The sequence below is a fragment of the Amphibalanus amphitrite genome, unplaced genomic scaffold (assembly GCF_019059575.1).
Source record: "Amphibalanus amphitrite isolate SeventyFive unplaced genomic scaffold, NRLGWU_Aamphi_draft 000948F_arrow, whole genome shotgun sequence".
Taxonomy (NCBI): domain Eukaryota; kingdom Metazoa; phylum Arthropoda; class Thecostraca; order Balanomorpha; family Balanidae; genus Amphibalanus; species Amphibalanus amphitrite.
Window position 1 is genome coordinate 64,382 of NW_024882442.1, and position 16,437 is coordinate 80,818.

Sequence of the window (16,437 nt, forward strand, 5' to 3'; positions counted from 1 at the left end):
GCGGCGCCGTGCGGCGACCAGAACTGGGGCGTGCGCGCCGGCGGCGGGTGTAGGGCGGTGTCGCTCGCACTACAGTTCGGCCCGGCCCGACTCGGCTTCCGCGGCATGTGCTAGTGAGGAGCGGACAGCCCAGAGCAGACCGCACGCCATGGCGGTCGTCCGACTGCGCTCCGCAGTGCTGGGGTGAGTCTCGGCGCCAGTCCGGGGGGATGGGCGATACCTAAAGGGTCAGGTGGGGAGGGGTGCTGGCCACAGCGGGTCATGATGCATGAGACGGGCTCATGGTATTTGAGGCACACCATGATGGTTGATGTTATTATGCCCATTTTTTGTCGTTTTTCTGTTCAAACGTGATGGTTTCTGAGCGACATTATTTTTAATAGATGTGCTTGCTTCAGCCTGCCATCACGTCGCAACGTTAACTGCTGTTATGTTCGACGATGATCAATTGATCAATCATTATCATCATGAAGAGTGGTGTTACCTAAAAATGCAACATGCACGCAACGAGAGCGTCATGAATTTAGATCTGTCGCAGACTATAAACATAAATAGTAATTATAAGTAGCTATCAAATAATACGTGATACCAATAGGTACTACGACAAAATCCTCTATCTAAAATACATTTATGAAGAACAACGGTGATCTCAAGCAGCACAGTTTCAGTTCCAGCTCATGACTAACCGTGCAATTACTGGCCATGCTCCAGATTCAGCGCTCTGTTAACCTGAACAGTACCTAATGCAGAGTGCCAAAGTTCATGTCCGGCGCCGCGTTGCTCCGTTTTCCATCACCACATTCCTCCCTTTTCCCGCGTTCCTTCTATCCGTCTCCCATATTCTCGTCGGATGTGTTTGCTTTTGTTAGAGTTCAGTCCCCTCGCTTACCATCTGGCCATTTTCCGGGTAGTTGTGTGTTTTCATAAGACTTCAAGCGCCGATTTTCCAAGACGAAACCGTAGTTTTGAGGGAAGTGGTAGTTTCGTCTAGTTATAGCTCACTTATGCCTCGCTTGAAATGCATCTAATACGGCTCCCATGTTGGTCAAAGCCAAAGATTGAAACCAAATAACTGAGCGAGAATGGTGCATGCCAGTATGTAAATAATCAGACATGATTTAGTTTTATTCACGATCGATGGCAACACAAGTCTAATTCCTAAAACCAAATTGGTTTTAGGAACCAAATTGGTATTGGTTTTAGGAATTTGACTTGTGTTGCCATCGATCGTGCATGCCAGCAATTATAAGTCTCAGACCGTGAATAGATTTGAGTGGATGAATATCCTTACATTTTTGTAGAGACGCCGTAATAATTTCAGATCAAGGTCAGGCCTTGTTATCAGAGGTCATGGTGCGGCAATGAGATTGCAATGCTGTTTGTTGTGATATAAGGTCTTGATAAGAATCCTATCGAATGTAACGCCTTTGAAGGCAAAGTACGATATATAATTTTATTTATTGTGTTTTTCAGTTGCTAAAAAACAGCTAGTTTTCTGATGTTTGTAATTTAGTTTTATAGTAACCGAAACAACTATACATCTAATCACTGACCTACTCAGCATTTTTTAAAACAAACTTTTTTGTCACTTCCTTTTAGCTGTCATAAGTCAACAAAAAGACGCAGCTTCATTTTAGTTTAGCCTGAAGTATCTATTGCTCGAAGCTAGAGACCTGTAAATGGTTTTGTCTGCTAGGTGGATAAAACCTGCAGAAAGCGGTCGGGGAGTCGGCTGAACCATGTCATATATAACCAAAATTCATCATAAGCGTCAATTCCACGCAACATTTGGGAACTTGATGTCGTAGTCATTGAATGACTCGATGGTTTGAATATAATATATCTGCAAGCTTACAATTTTCAACCTTCTACCATTCATCGAAACGTTTATCACGACCTTCTTTATATAAAATGTCCTTTGCAGGAGTAGATTATTTCTAGAAAGTTTGCATTTCTTTTCCATTTATATTTCTCTATGGTTGCCCACCTATGTATATTAACGAAGTGAGCTCCGTTTCCGGCGTGGGTCGCTCCAATTGATGTCTTCTCAGAAATGACGACATGGCATGTGCAACGGTATTTGACTGAGATAGTTCACTCTTGAGACAACCATAAATGCTTCGTCTCCAAGTGTCAGCGGATCTTGGTACTGGGGCTCGAAATAAAGCACAAAAAAGATGTGACCCTATAAGTATAGACCTTGACCTAAAAGCCACAAAGGTATTATATGTCAGTGTGTCACCCCACTCTGCACAACAGTCTTGTTCTGGAACTATCGCGATAATTTGCTTCCTCCACAAAAAACATGCCTGGAGCATCCCGGTGTTTAAACCGTCTTTAGGTCTGAAACTGTTTATATGCGTTCGATATCTCTTGGATAATATGCCAACCCAACACAAAAGATAAAAGAACAATTGATCGGCCTTTTTGAGCAGAGCAGTAAAATGAGCTGTGAATCATTATCTACCAATATAAATTGTCACCCGGTATCAGTAGACTGTGACTAGACTGGAGTAGTCCATGAATGGTCAGTGCCAGTAGTCTGGTCCTCCGAAGTCCCGGCGCCAACAGCCAAACTGTCCTCCGCACGCCGAACTGTTTATATGTGCTGGAATTTCCAGACCCGGCCGGCTTGTTTAATCGGGGTCGAGCCGACACATAAAAAATGCAAGAGCCCTCTATCATGAAAAGACATATACGCCATATACTTTGCAGTGTGCACGTATGCTGTAAAACGGTAACTAAAATGTGTCGTAATAAGCGTCATGAACTGCAGATGTTTGTGCTGAGCCGGAAATTGTTACATTGCTTTATCTTTCAATTGATCTGGCCAGATAACTTTCTTTTAACCTTCAGTTTGGTTTTATCGTAAAGCAAATTTGCTTTCGGAATGCAGCGCGTCTCGCTCTGGCGTTTTGTTTCTGATTGTTCTCCTTTTTCGCAGAGTGTCCGCGCTGCTCGCTCTGCTCTGCTCGACCGGTGTTGCCGAGCCGGTAAGTACTCGTCACCCCTTTACCGCTACTCTGACATACATACGATAGTCCGCGGCCAACTTAACCCGTGCGTTGTGTAGAATCCGGGCCAGTTCGACGTCCCCAAAATGTCAAAACAGTGAACCAGCTTAATGACCTCTTTCCTAACCGCTCGGATGACCATTTGGGCCTAAACATAACCCATTTCATCAAGCTGAGTGACCGGCGTTCTTGTAGTCCAGTAGTCAGTCTCGTAGTCCTGTCCCGTGTCCAACAACACGACTTTCTGAAATCTGAGTGAATCCCCTTCTTAAATTTTTACAGTGAATGCCGTTTGTCCTAGATTGTGCCCTTCCGCGGATGGCTTCTCTTTACGTCTGTCTACTGTCTAATAATAAGCGGCCGTCTCAGACGTGTCCGCGCGGGAGCCTGCAGCGCCTGTTTACGGGAGTCTGCAGCGAATTCCGGCCGCGATGTCCCGGTCCGCCGACTCCGCGCTCCGCGGACACAGCCACCGGCTGGCGGCGACTGATGAGATCATCATTTGCGTGACCTCAGCTGGCCTGTCCTTCGTCCCGTCGCGCCGCCGCAGCGTCTCGCAGGCGTCACTGCCTGGTTTTTGTCGAGCGACTCGCGCTACCCGCGTCCGGCTGAGTCGCCGGGCATAGCATGCTACGCGCAGACCGACACGTCGAGCCTCGACTGTCTTTCACAAATCGCGACATCTAGCGGCCCGCGGTCGGCCCGTCCCGTCGGTTTCGACAACGGCGGTATGATAGCACGACTAAACGCGCCCTGGTTTTCCGAAATGGTTCTGGGGAGCGGTTTGGCCACCGCGAGCGCTCCCCGGTGAAACACGTTTCAAGTGGTATCCTCGTGGTCAGGGACGAGGGGTGACTCCGACAGAAATGCGGCGGTAGGGTGTCTCGAAGCAGCCGGACACGAACGGGGCAGGGGTTTGATCGTTTCCACATGTGTCCGCGCGGTTTGGGAGGCAGGAGCCGCTCCAGGGGACACGTATTCGGGGAGGGGTGGCCGGTGGGAGAGGATCGGGTGTCCCCCAGACCGGGAAAGCGGCCACTGTCGACATGTCATGGACAATTTGTGTGCCCATCAATCGTCACTGCCGAGGGGATGATTTAAAGAAAACAGGCGGTGGCACCGAGTGCCCGCCGAAAGTATGTCATCGGCCAGTTGTGGTTTTTGCGTTAGTGGGGAATGGGGAGCAGTATAGTGATGAGAGAGGGAGCGAGATAGAAGGAAAAAGAAAAAGAGGCAGAGTGAGAAAGAGAGAGAGAGCGAGAGAGAGGGAGAGAGAGAGAGAGAGAGAGAGAGAGCGAGAGAGAGAGAGAGAGAGAGAGAGAGAGAGAGAGAGAGAGAGAGAGAGAGAGAGAGAGAGAGAGAGAGAGAGAGAGAGAGAGAGAGAGAGAGAGAGAGAGAGAGAGAGAGAGAGATGAGGAAGATAAAAATCGCACGATAAATCTGGTTGAATTATGATGAAAAATACGCCATATAATGTGTCTCCGTAATAAATACCTACCTAATTGAAGTGCACACAACTGCTGCATCTTTATCGGAGCGACGTTATGTTTTACTTCACTTTTCGACCTCATATGACCCCGCCGCTTCACCTGGCAGCAGCGCCTTGCTCCGCTGACAGCTATCCTGACCTGTCCCACTCTGCCCGGCTGTCACACGGTCCTATTTGGGCTGTCACCTGGCCGTCACCAGCTGTCACACTCTCGCACACGCGAACACCGCGCGTCTGTCACGGCCTGCAGCATCTCCCCGCCCTGTCGGCTGGCTGAACGGTGGATGAGGCTACCTGAGCAGAGCGGGGGAGGGGACATCCGTCTCATCCGTCAGCTGTAAATTGAGCCGAACCAACTCCATCCAACCGGGGGACTCGATCGAATGAGACCAGTCAGCTCTGAGACCGAATATGTGGTGGCGCTTGGCGGTGACTGATCGGGATAGAAATGTGTGCCCCGACACATTTCCTTGTCATCAACAGAGCTTTGATAAACGAGTGGTTCTTATCTTTCAGCCATGCGTGATAAGTAAATATGATTCTAATCTGAGCTTTACTAAAAGTCAATGCAAATGGTTTAAGCATCTGATCAACCCAAACAAAAAATTGTTCTCCCCATTTACCCCACTTGAACGTTTTAGTTAAAATTCAAAATTGCTGACGGTAAAACGACCACAATCAATCCCTTTGCCGATGCGAGACGCGCTATTTCTGTCGTTTCTACCCCACACGCGCCCAGCACTTCTAGGTACGCCCGCTGTCCTGGATCCTGCCGTCTCTGTTCACTGTCTGTCAGCAGCCGTCAGTCCCTCTTCCGCTCCAGTCAGCTGAGATCCTGGCAGCCCTCAGCACCTCTGGGTGGCAAATTCACTCTCGAAAACACACACACGCACATACAAACACCTGGGTGTACGAGAGGTGAGAAAAGACTGAAATTCTAAGACGTCAGCTGTCGATTAAGCAGACATTCACATCTTGTTACGGCATTCGTACAGTAGAAACAGTGGAACAAAGTAAGACATCGCGAAGTATTTTCCAAGCAAAATTATTAGCTCAGGGCCTTGATTATCGCTTTAACTTCTGAACAGCAGTCGCCAGTCGCCACTTCGTTTTTCTGAAAGCTAACGCAAGCGAGACAAGGAACCTTGCTTGTTTATAGAGGTGCACAGCTTCATTTGTCACCGCCATTGCTGAAATCTATCAACATGCCAGCGCAATGGCCTCTCAGCTCGCGGCGGCACGTGTGGCCCAGTGTTGCGCCACTGCGCCCTGATGAGGGCCGTCCAGCCACGCGCCCGGCTCCGTCCGGGCTGCCCGTGACCGCCGCCGGGCTCCGCCGGCTCCTGTGGGCTCCTCCTGTGGGATCTACTCCCCTCCAACACGTGCCCCGACCGTGATGAATTGGCGCGCTATTTGTGGCGCCACCGGCACCGGCAGACGGCCGCTATGGGGACATCGGCCCCCGGGTGGGGAGCAGGTCCGCGACCCCCGAGTGAAGTTCACCGCCCGGCGTGGCCCAGAACCTGTCCCGCGGTGCGGGGTGGATCACCTGTTCAGGTGCGCCGTCACGTGTCTTGGCGGTGATAGACAGGTTGACCGAATGAATCTGGGTGATGCGAAAATGACGCGTGGAACAATAATAAAACCGTTTATGGCAGCTACGAAGCAGGTGTCGTAATGAAAACGTGGGTGTTTCAAGTCACTGACCCGATCGTTGGCACGCGAGCATCATGTATTGTGAATCAATAAGTAAAATGACATTGTTCCGCTCTATCTCTGGTCACATAGGCTGCTTTGTGGTGAAGTGGCATCACTGAGCCTCACATTTGGATATCGATGCTCCTCTTTGTAGGAAATAGTTACTTAGTTGTGTAGTCTAACTAGCGCAATGGTGCCATTATTTCACCACAGAACGTACCGTCCGCATTTTCCAAATTATTGGCTCATTATTCACCAGCCAGCAGCGAACAGGCGGCTTTGCCCTCCCTTTCCGTCCTCATCCGCGTTTGTCTTCACATTTTCTTTTGCCCTCAACTGGTGCCAACAAGTGAAACTTCGAGAACAAAAACGTTCTTATTTAGGTGCAGATGGGTGGGAACAAATGAACCTGAGATCTATTCCAAAAGCTTTCGAATGACTTCACCTGGGAAGGTCGACTAGCAATTTTTTTCTCGATTTTGCTGAAATGCAAAACCCATAAATTGCGGAACTGATAGTCGTGGATTGAAACACAGCATGTTTAAATTTGGAAGAGGATTTCTTCTGACGCACTCTAAAACAAGCTCTTGGTGAAACTTCAAAAGTTAAATTTTGCACCTAGGTAATTATCTTTTTCACGTCTACTTAAGCTTTCTAGACACCCTTGTAACGGTGTCCCCTATAACAATGACACAATCACTGACAAAGCCCGGCTGGTGTGACTCGAGTACCGAGGGAGGGAGGGAGGGGAGGGGAAGGACATCCGTCCGGGCCCGACACTGGCCGGTCGGTCCTCTGCCGACCCGGGCTGGCAGCTGGGACCGGCGCACCGACCGGGGCGCCACCTGGGCCGGTCCTCCGCCGGACGTCCGCACTCTGAACACCGTCCTATCTGAGTCGCCGGAGACGAGCGGCGAGTTTTTACTAGAGTACGGCGACCGCCGCCGAGCAACAACAGCCCCGAGGCTGCAGAGGCGGGGAGGTTCGGTGTTGGAGCAGACTGCAGCGGCGGCGGTCACTGGGAGAGACGATGGGAAGTGGAAGAGAGAGGAGACCCATGGGAGAGACGGACTGGATAAACCAATAGATAGGAGAGACGTAGAGAGGGAGGAGAGAGTGAGGAGGCAGTCAGTCTGACAAGCAGCCAGTGGGTGTGAGGCGGGGGTGGCTGAACGGTCGTGCCATTCTCTGCACTGGTGCACGACAGGGCCTATCATCCCATGATGTCCGCCGGCTCTGCAGAGATCGTTCGGGGCACTGTCGGTGTCAGTCAATGGGTAACAGTCAGTTTTGCGATGGTGGAATGGTCCCTGCAGTCTGCAGTCGTCTGGGAGATGGCTGGTCGTCTGGGATAGGAGGTCCATTGTCAACACTCGGTAGTGGACTGCTGCCTCGGCCGTCATGCAAGTCGGGGTGAAAGAGTAATAACAGATGAATTTATCAAATGGAACATCTGGAATATCAAAATTTGTCACGAGAACAATATCATATTTTTCTGGAACATTTTTAACGTTAAGTTTTTACGTAAGTACTTAATTAGCGATAATCGTTATTGTCAACCATTCACAAAAGTGCCAAGTTCCGATGGCCTAAAATGATTGTCATGATTTTATGTAGCTCACAATTGAGGCTGACAGTGTCAACAATGACTAGCAGCATCATTTATCTCTCGCCACTAAAATTTGCAACCTCAGGCTTTCAATGAGGCCGTCCGAATGAAGTCTGATCATCAAATCATTGGCCGCTCTATCAAAGTCAAAGTCCGTGCAGCCGAGGTCCAACCCAAGGCAGCGTGCAGACACGAGTTGTGGACAGTCTCATTGTGCTCCACTTAGAGGGTCAGTTATCCAATTGGTGACGGTGATGTGACCGGCATCTCGACCCTCTCTCTCTGGGTGGGTCTGCGTACGTGAGGTCGAGGAAGGCGACAGAATCGTGGATTACGTCCAGGAGTCGGGAGACGGAATAATTGTGTGAAGTTTTCAGGCTGGGCTGGAGACATGAGTTATCAATTCATATTTTGTTCAAGCGGGTGTATCTTTACTTTTTTAATTACAGTGCCGACAGGTATCCACCCGTTATTTGCAACAAAATTTCCTTTCACACTTAACATATCAAAGTTCACATTTGAAATTGATCCATGTGATCGGATCGGCTTTCATCTCCCCGAACGCTGCACGACAGATGCCGCCACATCCTGGAAACCGACGCCAGGCGATGTTGCATGCCTTCGATCTGACGTCAATGGCGGCGCTTCTGCAGGCGGCGCCGCGGCCGGGAAAGTGACCTCACCCGACAGATGACACTCGTGGTCTGCGCCGTCACAGGCGCGCGACACCCACACTCGCGTACACCGCTCTGTTAGTACTGACGCTCATCTGCTGTGCTGTTCATAGCCGATGGCTTCTTGGAAGGATGCAGCTGCACAGAGATGGTGAGGCTGGTGGTAACTTGATTGAAAAACAAGAGCATGATCGCTGACCTAGCGTTGCCGAGGATTCGTGCTCAGAAATTTAGATCCTATTGTTTTTCCGGATCCTAAATAACTTCGCAGAACAGCATTGATCTGCAGCTCGGAGGCATCACTTTTTGATCCCATGGCCAGCCTTTTTCTTGCCTTCATGATCTTATAATCGACCTTTTCCCTAGCCACCGCCCACTTTGACCTCTGCCTCCTCGAGCTGTGCCGGCTGCGGTGGTGTCTCGGACGTGCCTGGCGGCATATGGCCGAGTCAGCCGGCCGGACCTGCTCACTGCTTTATCACCTCGCCTCGCCATGCTGGCCGGAAAGGGCCGCACTGGGCGGCTGGTGGACGTGCCACATGCCCGCGAGGACCCCGCCGGACATACCGCGTGCAACATGTCACGGGCCATTACTGCTTAGTGCAACTGTATAGTGCAATGGCTTGGGTTAGTGCATGCATGTATGTCTCTTCGTGCTTGGGTTACGGCAAGATCAGCCCGTACCGATTTCGAGAGCAGCTTCATGACGCCCTAGGCATTCTCTAACCACAACGAGCAGCACGATGACTTACTTAGCTCTAGTCACTCCCCTAAACGCACCTGTCGCTCAGGTATTTCTGTCGATACACTCTCGCTTCCCACTCGGCTTTGGCTCGGCCGCCAGCTCGTGGCTGTGGCATCCCGCCTTCCGGCGTTGGTCCTCTGCCTCTCGCAGATCCGACCCAGTTTCGCGTGCAGTTCAACCGCAAACAGAGCTTCAGATTCGGCTCGTAGGCGCTGCCAAAAGTCTGGCGGCCGGCCAGGCCAGAATGCTGGCGCACTTGTGCTCGTCGGAGGCAGAAGTGGCACGCACGTCCTGCCGGCCGGGAGCGCGGTGTGGTCGACCTGTCAGCTGATCTCCGGTACAGAGCTGTCGGCCGTGTGAAGTCGACATGCCCGCCCTGCTGGAGGCGGCGCCTCAGACAGCTGACATGCACGCCAGGCTGTGTTGAGCACGGCGGACGAGTGATAACAATGCTTGGAGCGCGGTAATGGCCAGGGAGCATGAAAAAGGCTCCGTGAGGTGGAAGGAGAGATGTGAGAATATTGCAAATGGGGAAGATGGCTAAACAAAGGTTCCGACTTCCTATTGTGTGTTAATCGGGTTCTAAGTTGCGAGAAGAGTGGGTCTGTATCATGTATGCCATAGTTATCGTGCTGGTTGTGTGTTTTATTTATATCTGGACCCACAAAGGCAAGGATGCAAAACTGTGGAGACTTCATGCGCCATAATGATTCGATTGAGCTCTCAATATGCTGATGCGCTCTTATGGGGACTGGGACAGTAAAAGGAAAGACAGTGCATTGATGTCGTCCTGTCAGCTCTGACGCTTGCCGCGCGTCCTCACCGATCTGTCCGTCCTGGCGCACCGCGTGACAGCGCTCTGAGTCAGCCTGTTTGTCTGTGTGTCTGACCGGCTCGGCCACGGCGACACGACACGCCGAGGTGTCACCGAGCCGGCGGCGAACTAAAAACACGACCCCGCCGCCCCCACCCCCGCCCCCGCCCGGCGGCGTCTCAGTGCCCGGCGCCCACGCTCCCGGCACATCCGCCCGCGGGCGCACGCCCACAGGATGGCGCCGTGGCGGCCATACGTCACGGACCTTGCAGTCCATATGGCGCGGACGGCAACACCCACACGACAAAGGCCGGGCTACCACCCACACCGAGAGGAACCACGCCACCCACATCCCACACCACATGGATCATGCTGTACGGTGCTCAGCGCTCACTGCTCACGACAAGACGAGACGACCGACGCCGACCCGTGTGCTCTCCGTGACCGAGTCACTGGGGACGCCCGCGGCACTTTATCGCCGGCGTTGGGTCTCTGAGGGACCGCGCACTCCCGTCTCCGTCAGTCTCAGATGACGCCGGACATGACAGAGAGGCAGCGGCGACTGTGACGGTGACGGAGCCTGTCAGATTCAGTCAGTGTGTGACGGTGTCCCTGGCTGCGTTCCTGTCGGCTGGAAGGGTCGCTGAGGCCGCGGTGGTCGCGGCGGGTCGCCGAAGAAGTCTGGTCTGGTGGCTGCGGTCGCCCAGACGGGGACCAGACACCGGCAGCCTCCTCAGAGGGCTGCAGCCGCCAGCGGAAATAGCAGCCGGGGGTCACAGAGAGGATGGGGAGGGGGAGGCTGTCCGCCCTGAACCGGCTGACCTGGGGAGGGAGGGGGCGGCACACGGCCAACAGGGATGCCGACCTCAGTGATGTCACTGTCCAGATGATCTCAGAAAAGCAGCGTGAATCGTTTCAATGGCGCCCCAGTTCGATTTGTGCGAAAAGCAATATTCTCATTTTACATCTTTCGTCACAATGGAATGTGACTGATGAAATGTGACCTGTCACAATTGAATAAGTGAACATTTAACGGTGCGAAAATGCACTATGATAGGTATCTGGTATACATATTACCTATACCTATCTTTGTTGCCTTAGATCGCACGACGCACGATTAAGAACTGTTGTTTCCACAATAACGGGCGAACAGCATCAACTATCACCATTTATCTCCGTATAGTCACATTTTATTTCTTTCAGCATTTTCATCATTACGCCATACCTATACCTACTTGCTATAACTTAACCGTGATCGCAAAAACTCTTTAGAAGTGGACATCAACTGGTGAAAAGCCTGCAGAGCAATCGCAATATTTGTCTTTCAAATACCCCAGGAAGCTGATCACAATCTATGAAAACAAACTGCCTGCTGCTGTTCTGTTTATTTGGGAACAGCTGGCGCTAGAGTTGCCTTGTCGGACGGAGCGCTTCTGTATCGATGATATCATCCGTTGCTATCGGTAACCCCTTGAGACAGATCCGCTCTCTTTGCCCCGTCCACCTCGTGATTTCTCTTGCCTTTGCATTAGACGCGAACAAAATATACGTCTTGGCGGTGCGTTACGAGTACGAGACCTGTTTTATTCTAATTTGATCTATTCTGTTTTCTCATCAAATCATATGCGACCTACGGAAAGTGTCTATTGATTACGTCATCAATTTTATATTGGCTAACCGTATTTCTACACTATATATGCATCTCCGAGAGGACAATGAAGCTCTCTGATACCGATATGCGGTCGGGTCGCCGCGCTGTCTCCCCTCTGCACGGCTGAATGACATCCACTGCTGTCATCCGTCGCGTAGTTCCTGTCCCGTCGCTACTCCAATGCAACCGTGGAGTGTCAGAGCTTGACACGATATAGTGCTGCCGTAAGTGTCAGCAGGGCAGGGCCGTAGTCCATTGTTCAATCGTGGAGAGACGGGCAGTCTGTGAATGGAACTGTGGAAGTCCACGCAGCGGCAAACGCTGGACTGGCAGTGCAGGACGGTCTTGCAATTTCAGCACATTTGCCAGGCCTTCTGCCTGTGTTAAGACTTTTTTATGACAGTTTTTTTTTGCGTTTGACAGCTAAATGGCAAAGGTTATATTTTATGCAACTAATTAAGCTTGGAAAGGTGTCTTCTAAATCCTCAATAGGTATGTTATAGATTTCCTATAGCTGCAACGTGCATCTGCGCTGTCCGTCTTTGTCAAACCGCTCGGATTCACCGTCTTTCCGTTTCGTCTGGATCAGACTCCTCCGCGCCGCCACTTCCGGCTTCTGAGAGCCGCGTCTGCGGCCAGAATTGGAGCACGGCTCGCTGTGACGGCTTCACGGAGCACCGCGACGCACAACACGTGCTGCCGACTAGCCACGCGCCGCTCCTCTCCGCTCCTTCCCCACCCTCCCACCCCTCCCGCCCCGCTCCCTCGGTCCGACGTTGCTGCTGCACGACGTCCGTCGCTTGGCGAGCGTGCGCCGTGCGCGGTGAAAGGGTATCGGCTGAGTGTCGGGTGACCACCGGCCGATGGCTGGTCACTCGATCCCCGCCAGTGGCCAGTGTGCTTGCCTGTGTGTTGCCACGCTCGGCGTGCGTTACCACTGGACCAGTTCGGGTGGTGGTAACACCACTTGCGAGCCGAGGGAGGGGAGCATACCGCGCCGTGCAACCGAATGAATTGTGCATTGTGCAACGTGTGCGTATTATAGTTGTTTGAGATGCTCAAATGGCTGCGCAGTCTATGAAACATACGCAAACATTTGAAGTTAATTTGAAATGCCTGCGCTCTGCCCGTTGCCACTTCGACTTCGGTACGAACGTTGAATTGAATCACTACCTAATTGTGCTAATATGACCCATTTCATTCATTTTCTTTATAGCTGAAACATTAATAGGTACTGCGCTAGCTGCTCAGCAAATAACTATGTATATATTCAACTGCTCCGGCCTTCGTTGTTCGTTTACAAAATAACTTATCATAATTCATATGTGCCTTTCTACATGCACAAGCGAATTTATAGCCCATGTCCTACAAAGTTGAACAACCCATAAAGAAAGTGTAACTAGTGCTAGCCGTCCGGTTTTGTGCCCTCGTATTTCGTTGCAGCGACCTACACCACCGAAATGGCATAGGCGTTCCACGAACTGAGATTTGAGAGATGTAGTTCGGGGCTCAGGCCGTTTTAAACGCTTTACCGAGGATGTAACGACTCCCAAAGGATAAGCCATGCTCATTAAAGTTCACCGCCCTCAAGTCGGGTTATTTGATGATTAAGATTCATACCTTCTTACACCCTCAGCGTCGCCGCCTCCACCCTGGCCGCCCCGCTCCGGTGGAACGCAGGCTCTGACCGCGTCCCGCTCGCTCCCGCTCGTGGCACGTTTCGTCGGCCAGTTACCGGCTATTGTGTGGCGGCTGCGCGTGACCTCACCCCGCAGAGCACGTTCACAAGAGGGTAGAGCCCGCGCCCGGAGAGCCCCGCGGTACCGAGGCACCGCCCCTCTCCGCCACAGAGCCGAGCCCATCGCGGTCACTCGGTCGTTGACACGGCCCAACTTTCTGCCAATTTCTGCGGATAGGCTCGCAGTCAGGTGGATCTGAAGCCGTGGTTTTTGTTGTGCCGCCGCTGATTTGATAAACACCACTGATCTCGTTGGCTTACGATCTGTCGGTGGGTGTAGCCCTGGCGACAGAGGTGGGAAGTGGTCGAGTTCGGTCTAACCAGGGGATGTCCTGAGCTCTCTGATCCTGACGGCATGTCATCGACGCGCGGTGGGCGCGGTGCCAGTCTGCGTGCGTCGCCGCGCCGACAGCGCGCGAGCAGCGGCCCGCGTTTGAAGTGGGCCGTCGAGCCGTGACGCGGCCGTGTTTCCGGCGCGGCTGGCACTGCCCGCTGACCTCAGATGGCGCCGGACAGACGGCGACAGCTGCAGCCGCCCCCGCCCCCGCCCCCGCCCGCACCCGCGGCGCTCCCGCTGCACCCGCCCCCGCCCCCGCCAGCGGTAACATCCACACTCGGCCCAAAGTCCAGCGCCGGGACTCACTGCTCAGGTCAGCTGCGGAGGCTGGTTGAACTGGCGCACTAGCCGAGAACCGTGACTTCACCCGACCTCAGCAGGCACGGGTGTGGCGAGCCCCCATCCGGTTCGTCACTCGACTTCGCCGATGAGACACTGATTTCCCGCACGTCTTACTGCTTACCCTGTGGGCTGCTGACGGTGGTGGCCACTGGCCAATGTTGTTGCAGCTGATGCATGTTGCGGCTGTCGGTGGCGACAGTGGTTTGTTGTGTGGGCTCGACAGTGCGGTCAGCTGCACCCTTCCCACCACCGTGCGTGGGTGACAGTTTCGTCACAGTGCCACCGCCCTTGTCACCGGATATCGCACTGTTTACTTACTGAAGACTGCGACCGGTGCGGCGGTGGACGATCGACGGTCGGTCGGAATCGTGTAACATGCCATTCCCTGCACAAGTCATAATCACAGCAGGGCGGTCTGGCTGAGCCCGCGGCGCAGTAGTCACTCGATTCCAGCACTCCACAGGAATCTTAACCTTATTTCATTCTTGGAAACATCACATCAGACCCAGACCACAGTTTTGAGAGGACAGATCCACTGCTACGTATCTGCTCCCGAGCACACGAAGAGAAGACATGCAGCATTGTTGTGTTGGTGGGACGGGGCCTGCAGGGGAGGGCGTGCTAACGATTCATCTGTTGACGGAGTCGGTTCCAGGCATTGTGCCGACGACTATCACCTCCCACGCCGTGTTTCTGTTGGCTGCGGCGGGCTCGCCGTGTGGTCTGTAACAAGGCAGCGTGCTAGGACCCGTACTGTACGTGAGGTTAGCGTGCTAGGACCCGTACTGTACGTGTGGCCTGTAACAAGGCAGCGTGCTAGGACCCGTACTGTACGTGTGGCCTGTAACAAGGCAGCGTGCTAGGACCCGTACTGTACGTGTGGTCTGTGACAGCGTGCTAGGACCCGTGCTGTACGTGAGGTTAGCGTGCTGGGACCCGTATTGTACGTGTGGTCTGTGACGAGATACTGTGTTAGGACCCGTACTGTACGTGTGGTCTGTAACAAGGCAGCGTGCTAGGACCCGTGCTGTACGTGAGGTTAGCGTGTTGGGACCCGTATTGTACGTGTGGTCTGTGACGAGATACTGTGTTAGGACCCGTACTGTGCGTGTGGTCTGTAACAAGGCAGCGTGCTAGGACCCGTGCTGTACGTGAGGTTAGCGTGCTGGGACCCGTATTGTACGTGTGGTCTGTGACGAGATACTGTGTTAGGACCCGTACTGTACGTGTGGTCTGTAACAAGGCAGCGTGCTAGGACCCGTACTGAACGTGAGGTTAGCGTGCTGGGACCCGTATTGTACGTGTGGTCTGTCACAAGGCAGCGTGCTAGGACCCGTACTGTACGTGTGGTTAGCGTGCTAGGACCCGTACTGTACGTGAGGTTAGCGTGCTGGGATCCGTATTGTACGTATGGTCTGTAACAAGGCAGCGTGCTAGGACCCGTACTGTACGTGTGGTCTGTCACAAGGCAGCGTGCTAGGACCCGTTCTGTACGTGTGGTCTATAACAAGGTACCGTGCTGGGACCCGTACTGTACGTGTGGTCTGTGACAAGGTACTGTGTTGGAACCTGTGCTAAGTGGTCTTGAACAAGGTGAGGCCTGATGGGACCCTGGCCTGACCTGACCTGGCCAATGACAGGGAAGTAACAGGCCGCTAAATACGATGACCGGTACCATTGTCATTCATTTTTAACGACTTGAAAATATTCACATGTTACAGACATACAGTCAAGCGTCAGGATTCCGGAACGACCGAACCCACATAATGAGCCATTTATTGGTACGTCAAAACGTGTCCGGGAGCCCAACCGCTCTACTTAGAGCTGACCAAGAGGCCTCGTTTTGAGCGGGCCGAGCGGGGCTTGTTTATGTGAGTCGCTGTCAAATTCAAGGCAGCCGGCGCTGACGGAGAGCAGGGCGCCGCTCTAAAACGTCGACCTCTCGCTGTTTGTACGCGACACGCACGAGGCGCGCAGCGGCGGCGGCGGCCTGTCATAGCCGCCACTGTCACGGCAGAGACAGTGGTGTCTGCCTGCCTGCACTGTCACCGCTGTTACAGATACGATGTGTGTTTGTGTGTCGGCCTGGCACTTTGGCCGCTATCACATTGGTGGCAGTGGCGATAACAAGCGCTCTGCTCTGGCTTCCTGGAAACGGCTCCACTATGCGCCGCGTGCCCCGCTCCGCTGGAAACGACGAGCGCGTGCAGACACGCGGACAAACCCGGCCTATGTAAACTCTGACACATGATGACACGCACACAGGGCCAGATGACGTAATTTGAGCCAAATTTCAATGGCCTAGTTCATCGCTGTCAGCTACGCG

General features: G+C 52.9%; 1 protein-coding gene across 2 annotated transcripts in view; it reads left to right on the forward strand.

Moving 5' to 3' along the window:
• Window positions 1-25: 25 nt before the first annotated feature.
• LOC122368445 (collagen alpha-2(IV) chain-like) overlaps window positions 26-16,437 on the forward strand; it is a 39,287-nt gene continuing 22,875 nt past the window's right edge. For both annotated transcript variants that reach the window (XM_043342379.1, XM_043342378.1), the window contains exons 1-2: window positions 26-183; window positions 2,945-2,993. In XM_043342379.1, the coding sequence (XP_043198314.1) occupies window positions 149-183; window positions 2,945-2,993 (84 nt within the window). In that variant the 5' untranslated portion in view covers window positions 26-148. The remainder of the gene's footprint in view (window positions 184-2,944; window positions 2,994-16,437) is intronic.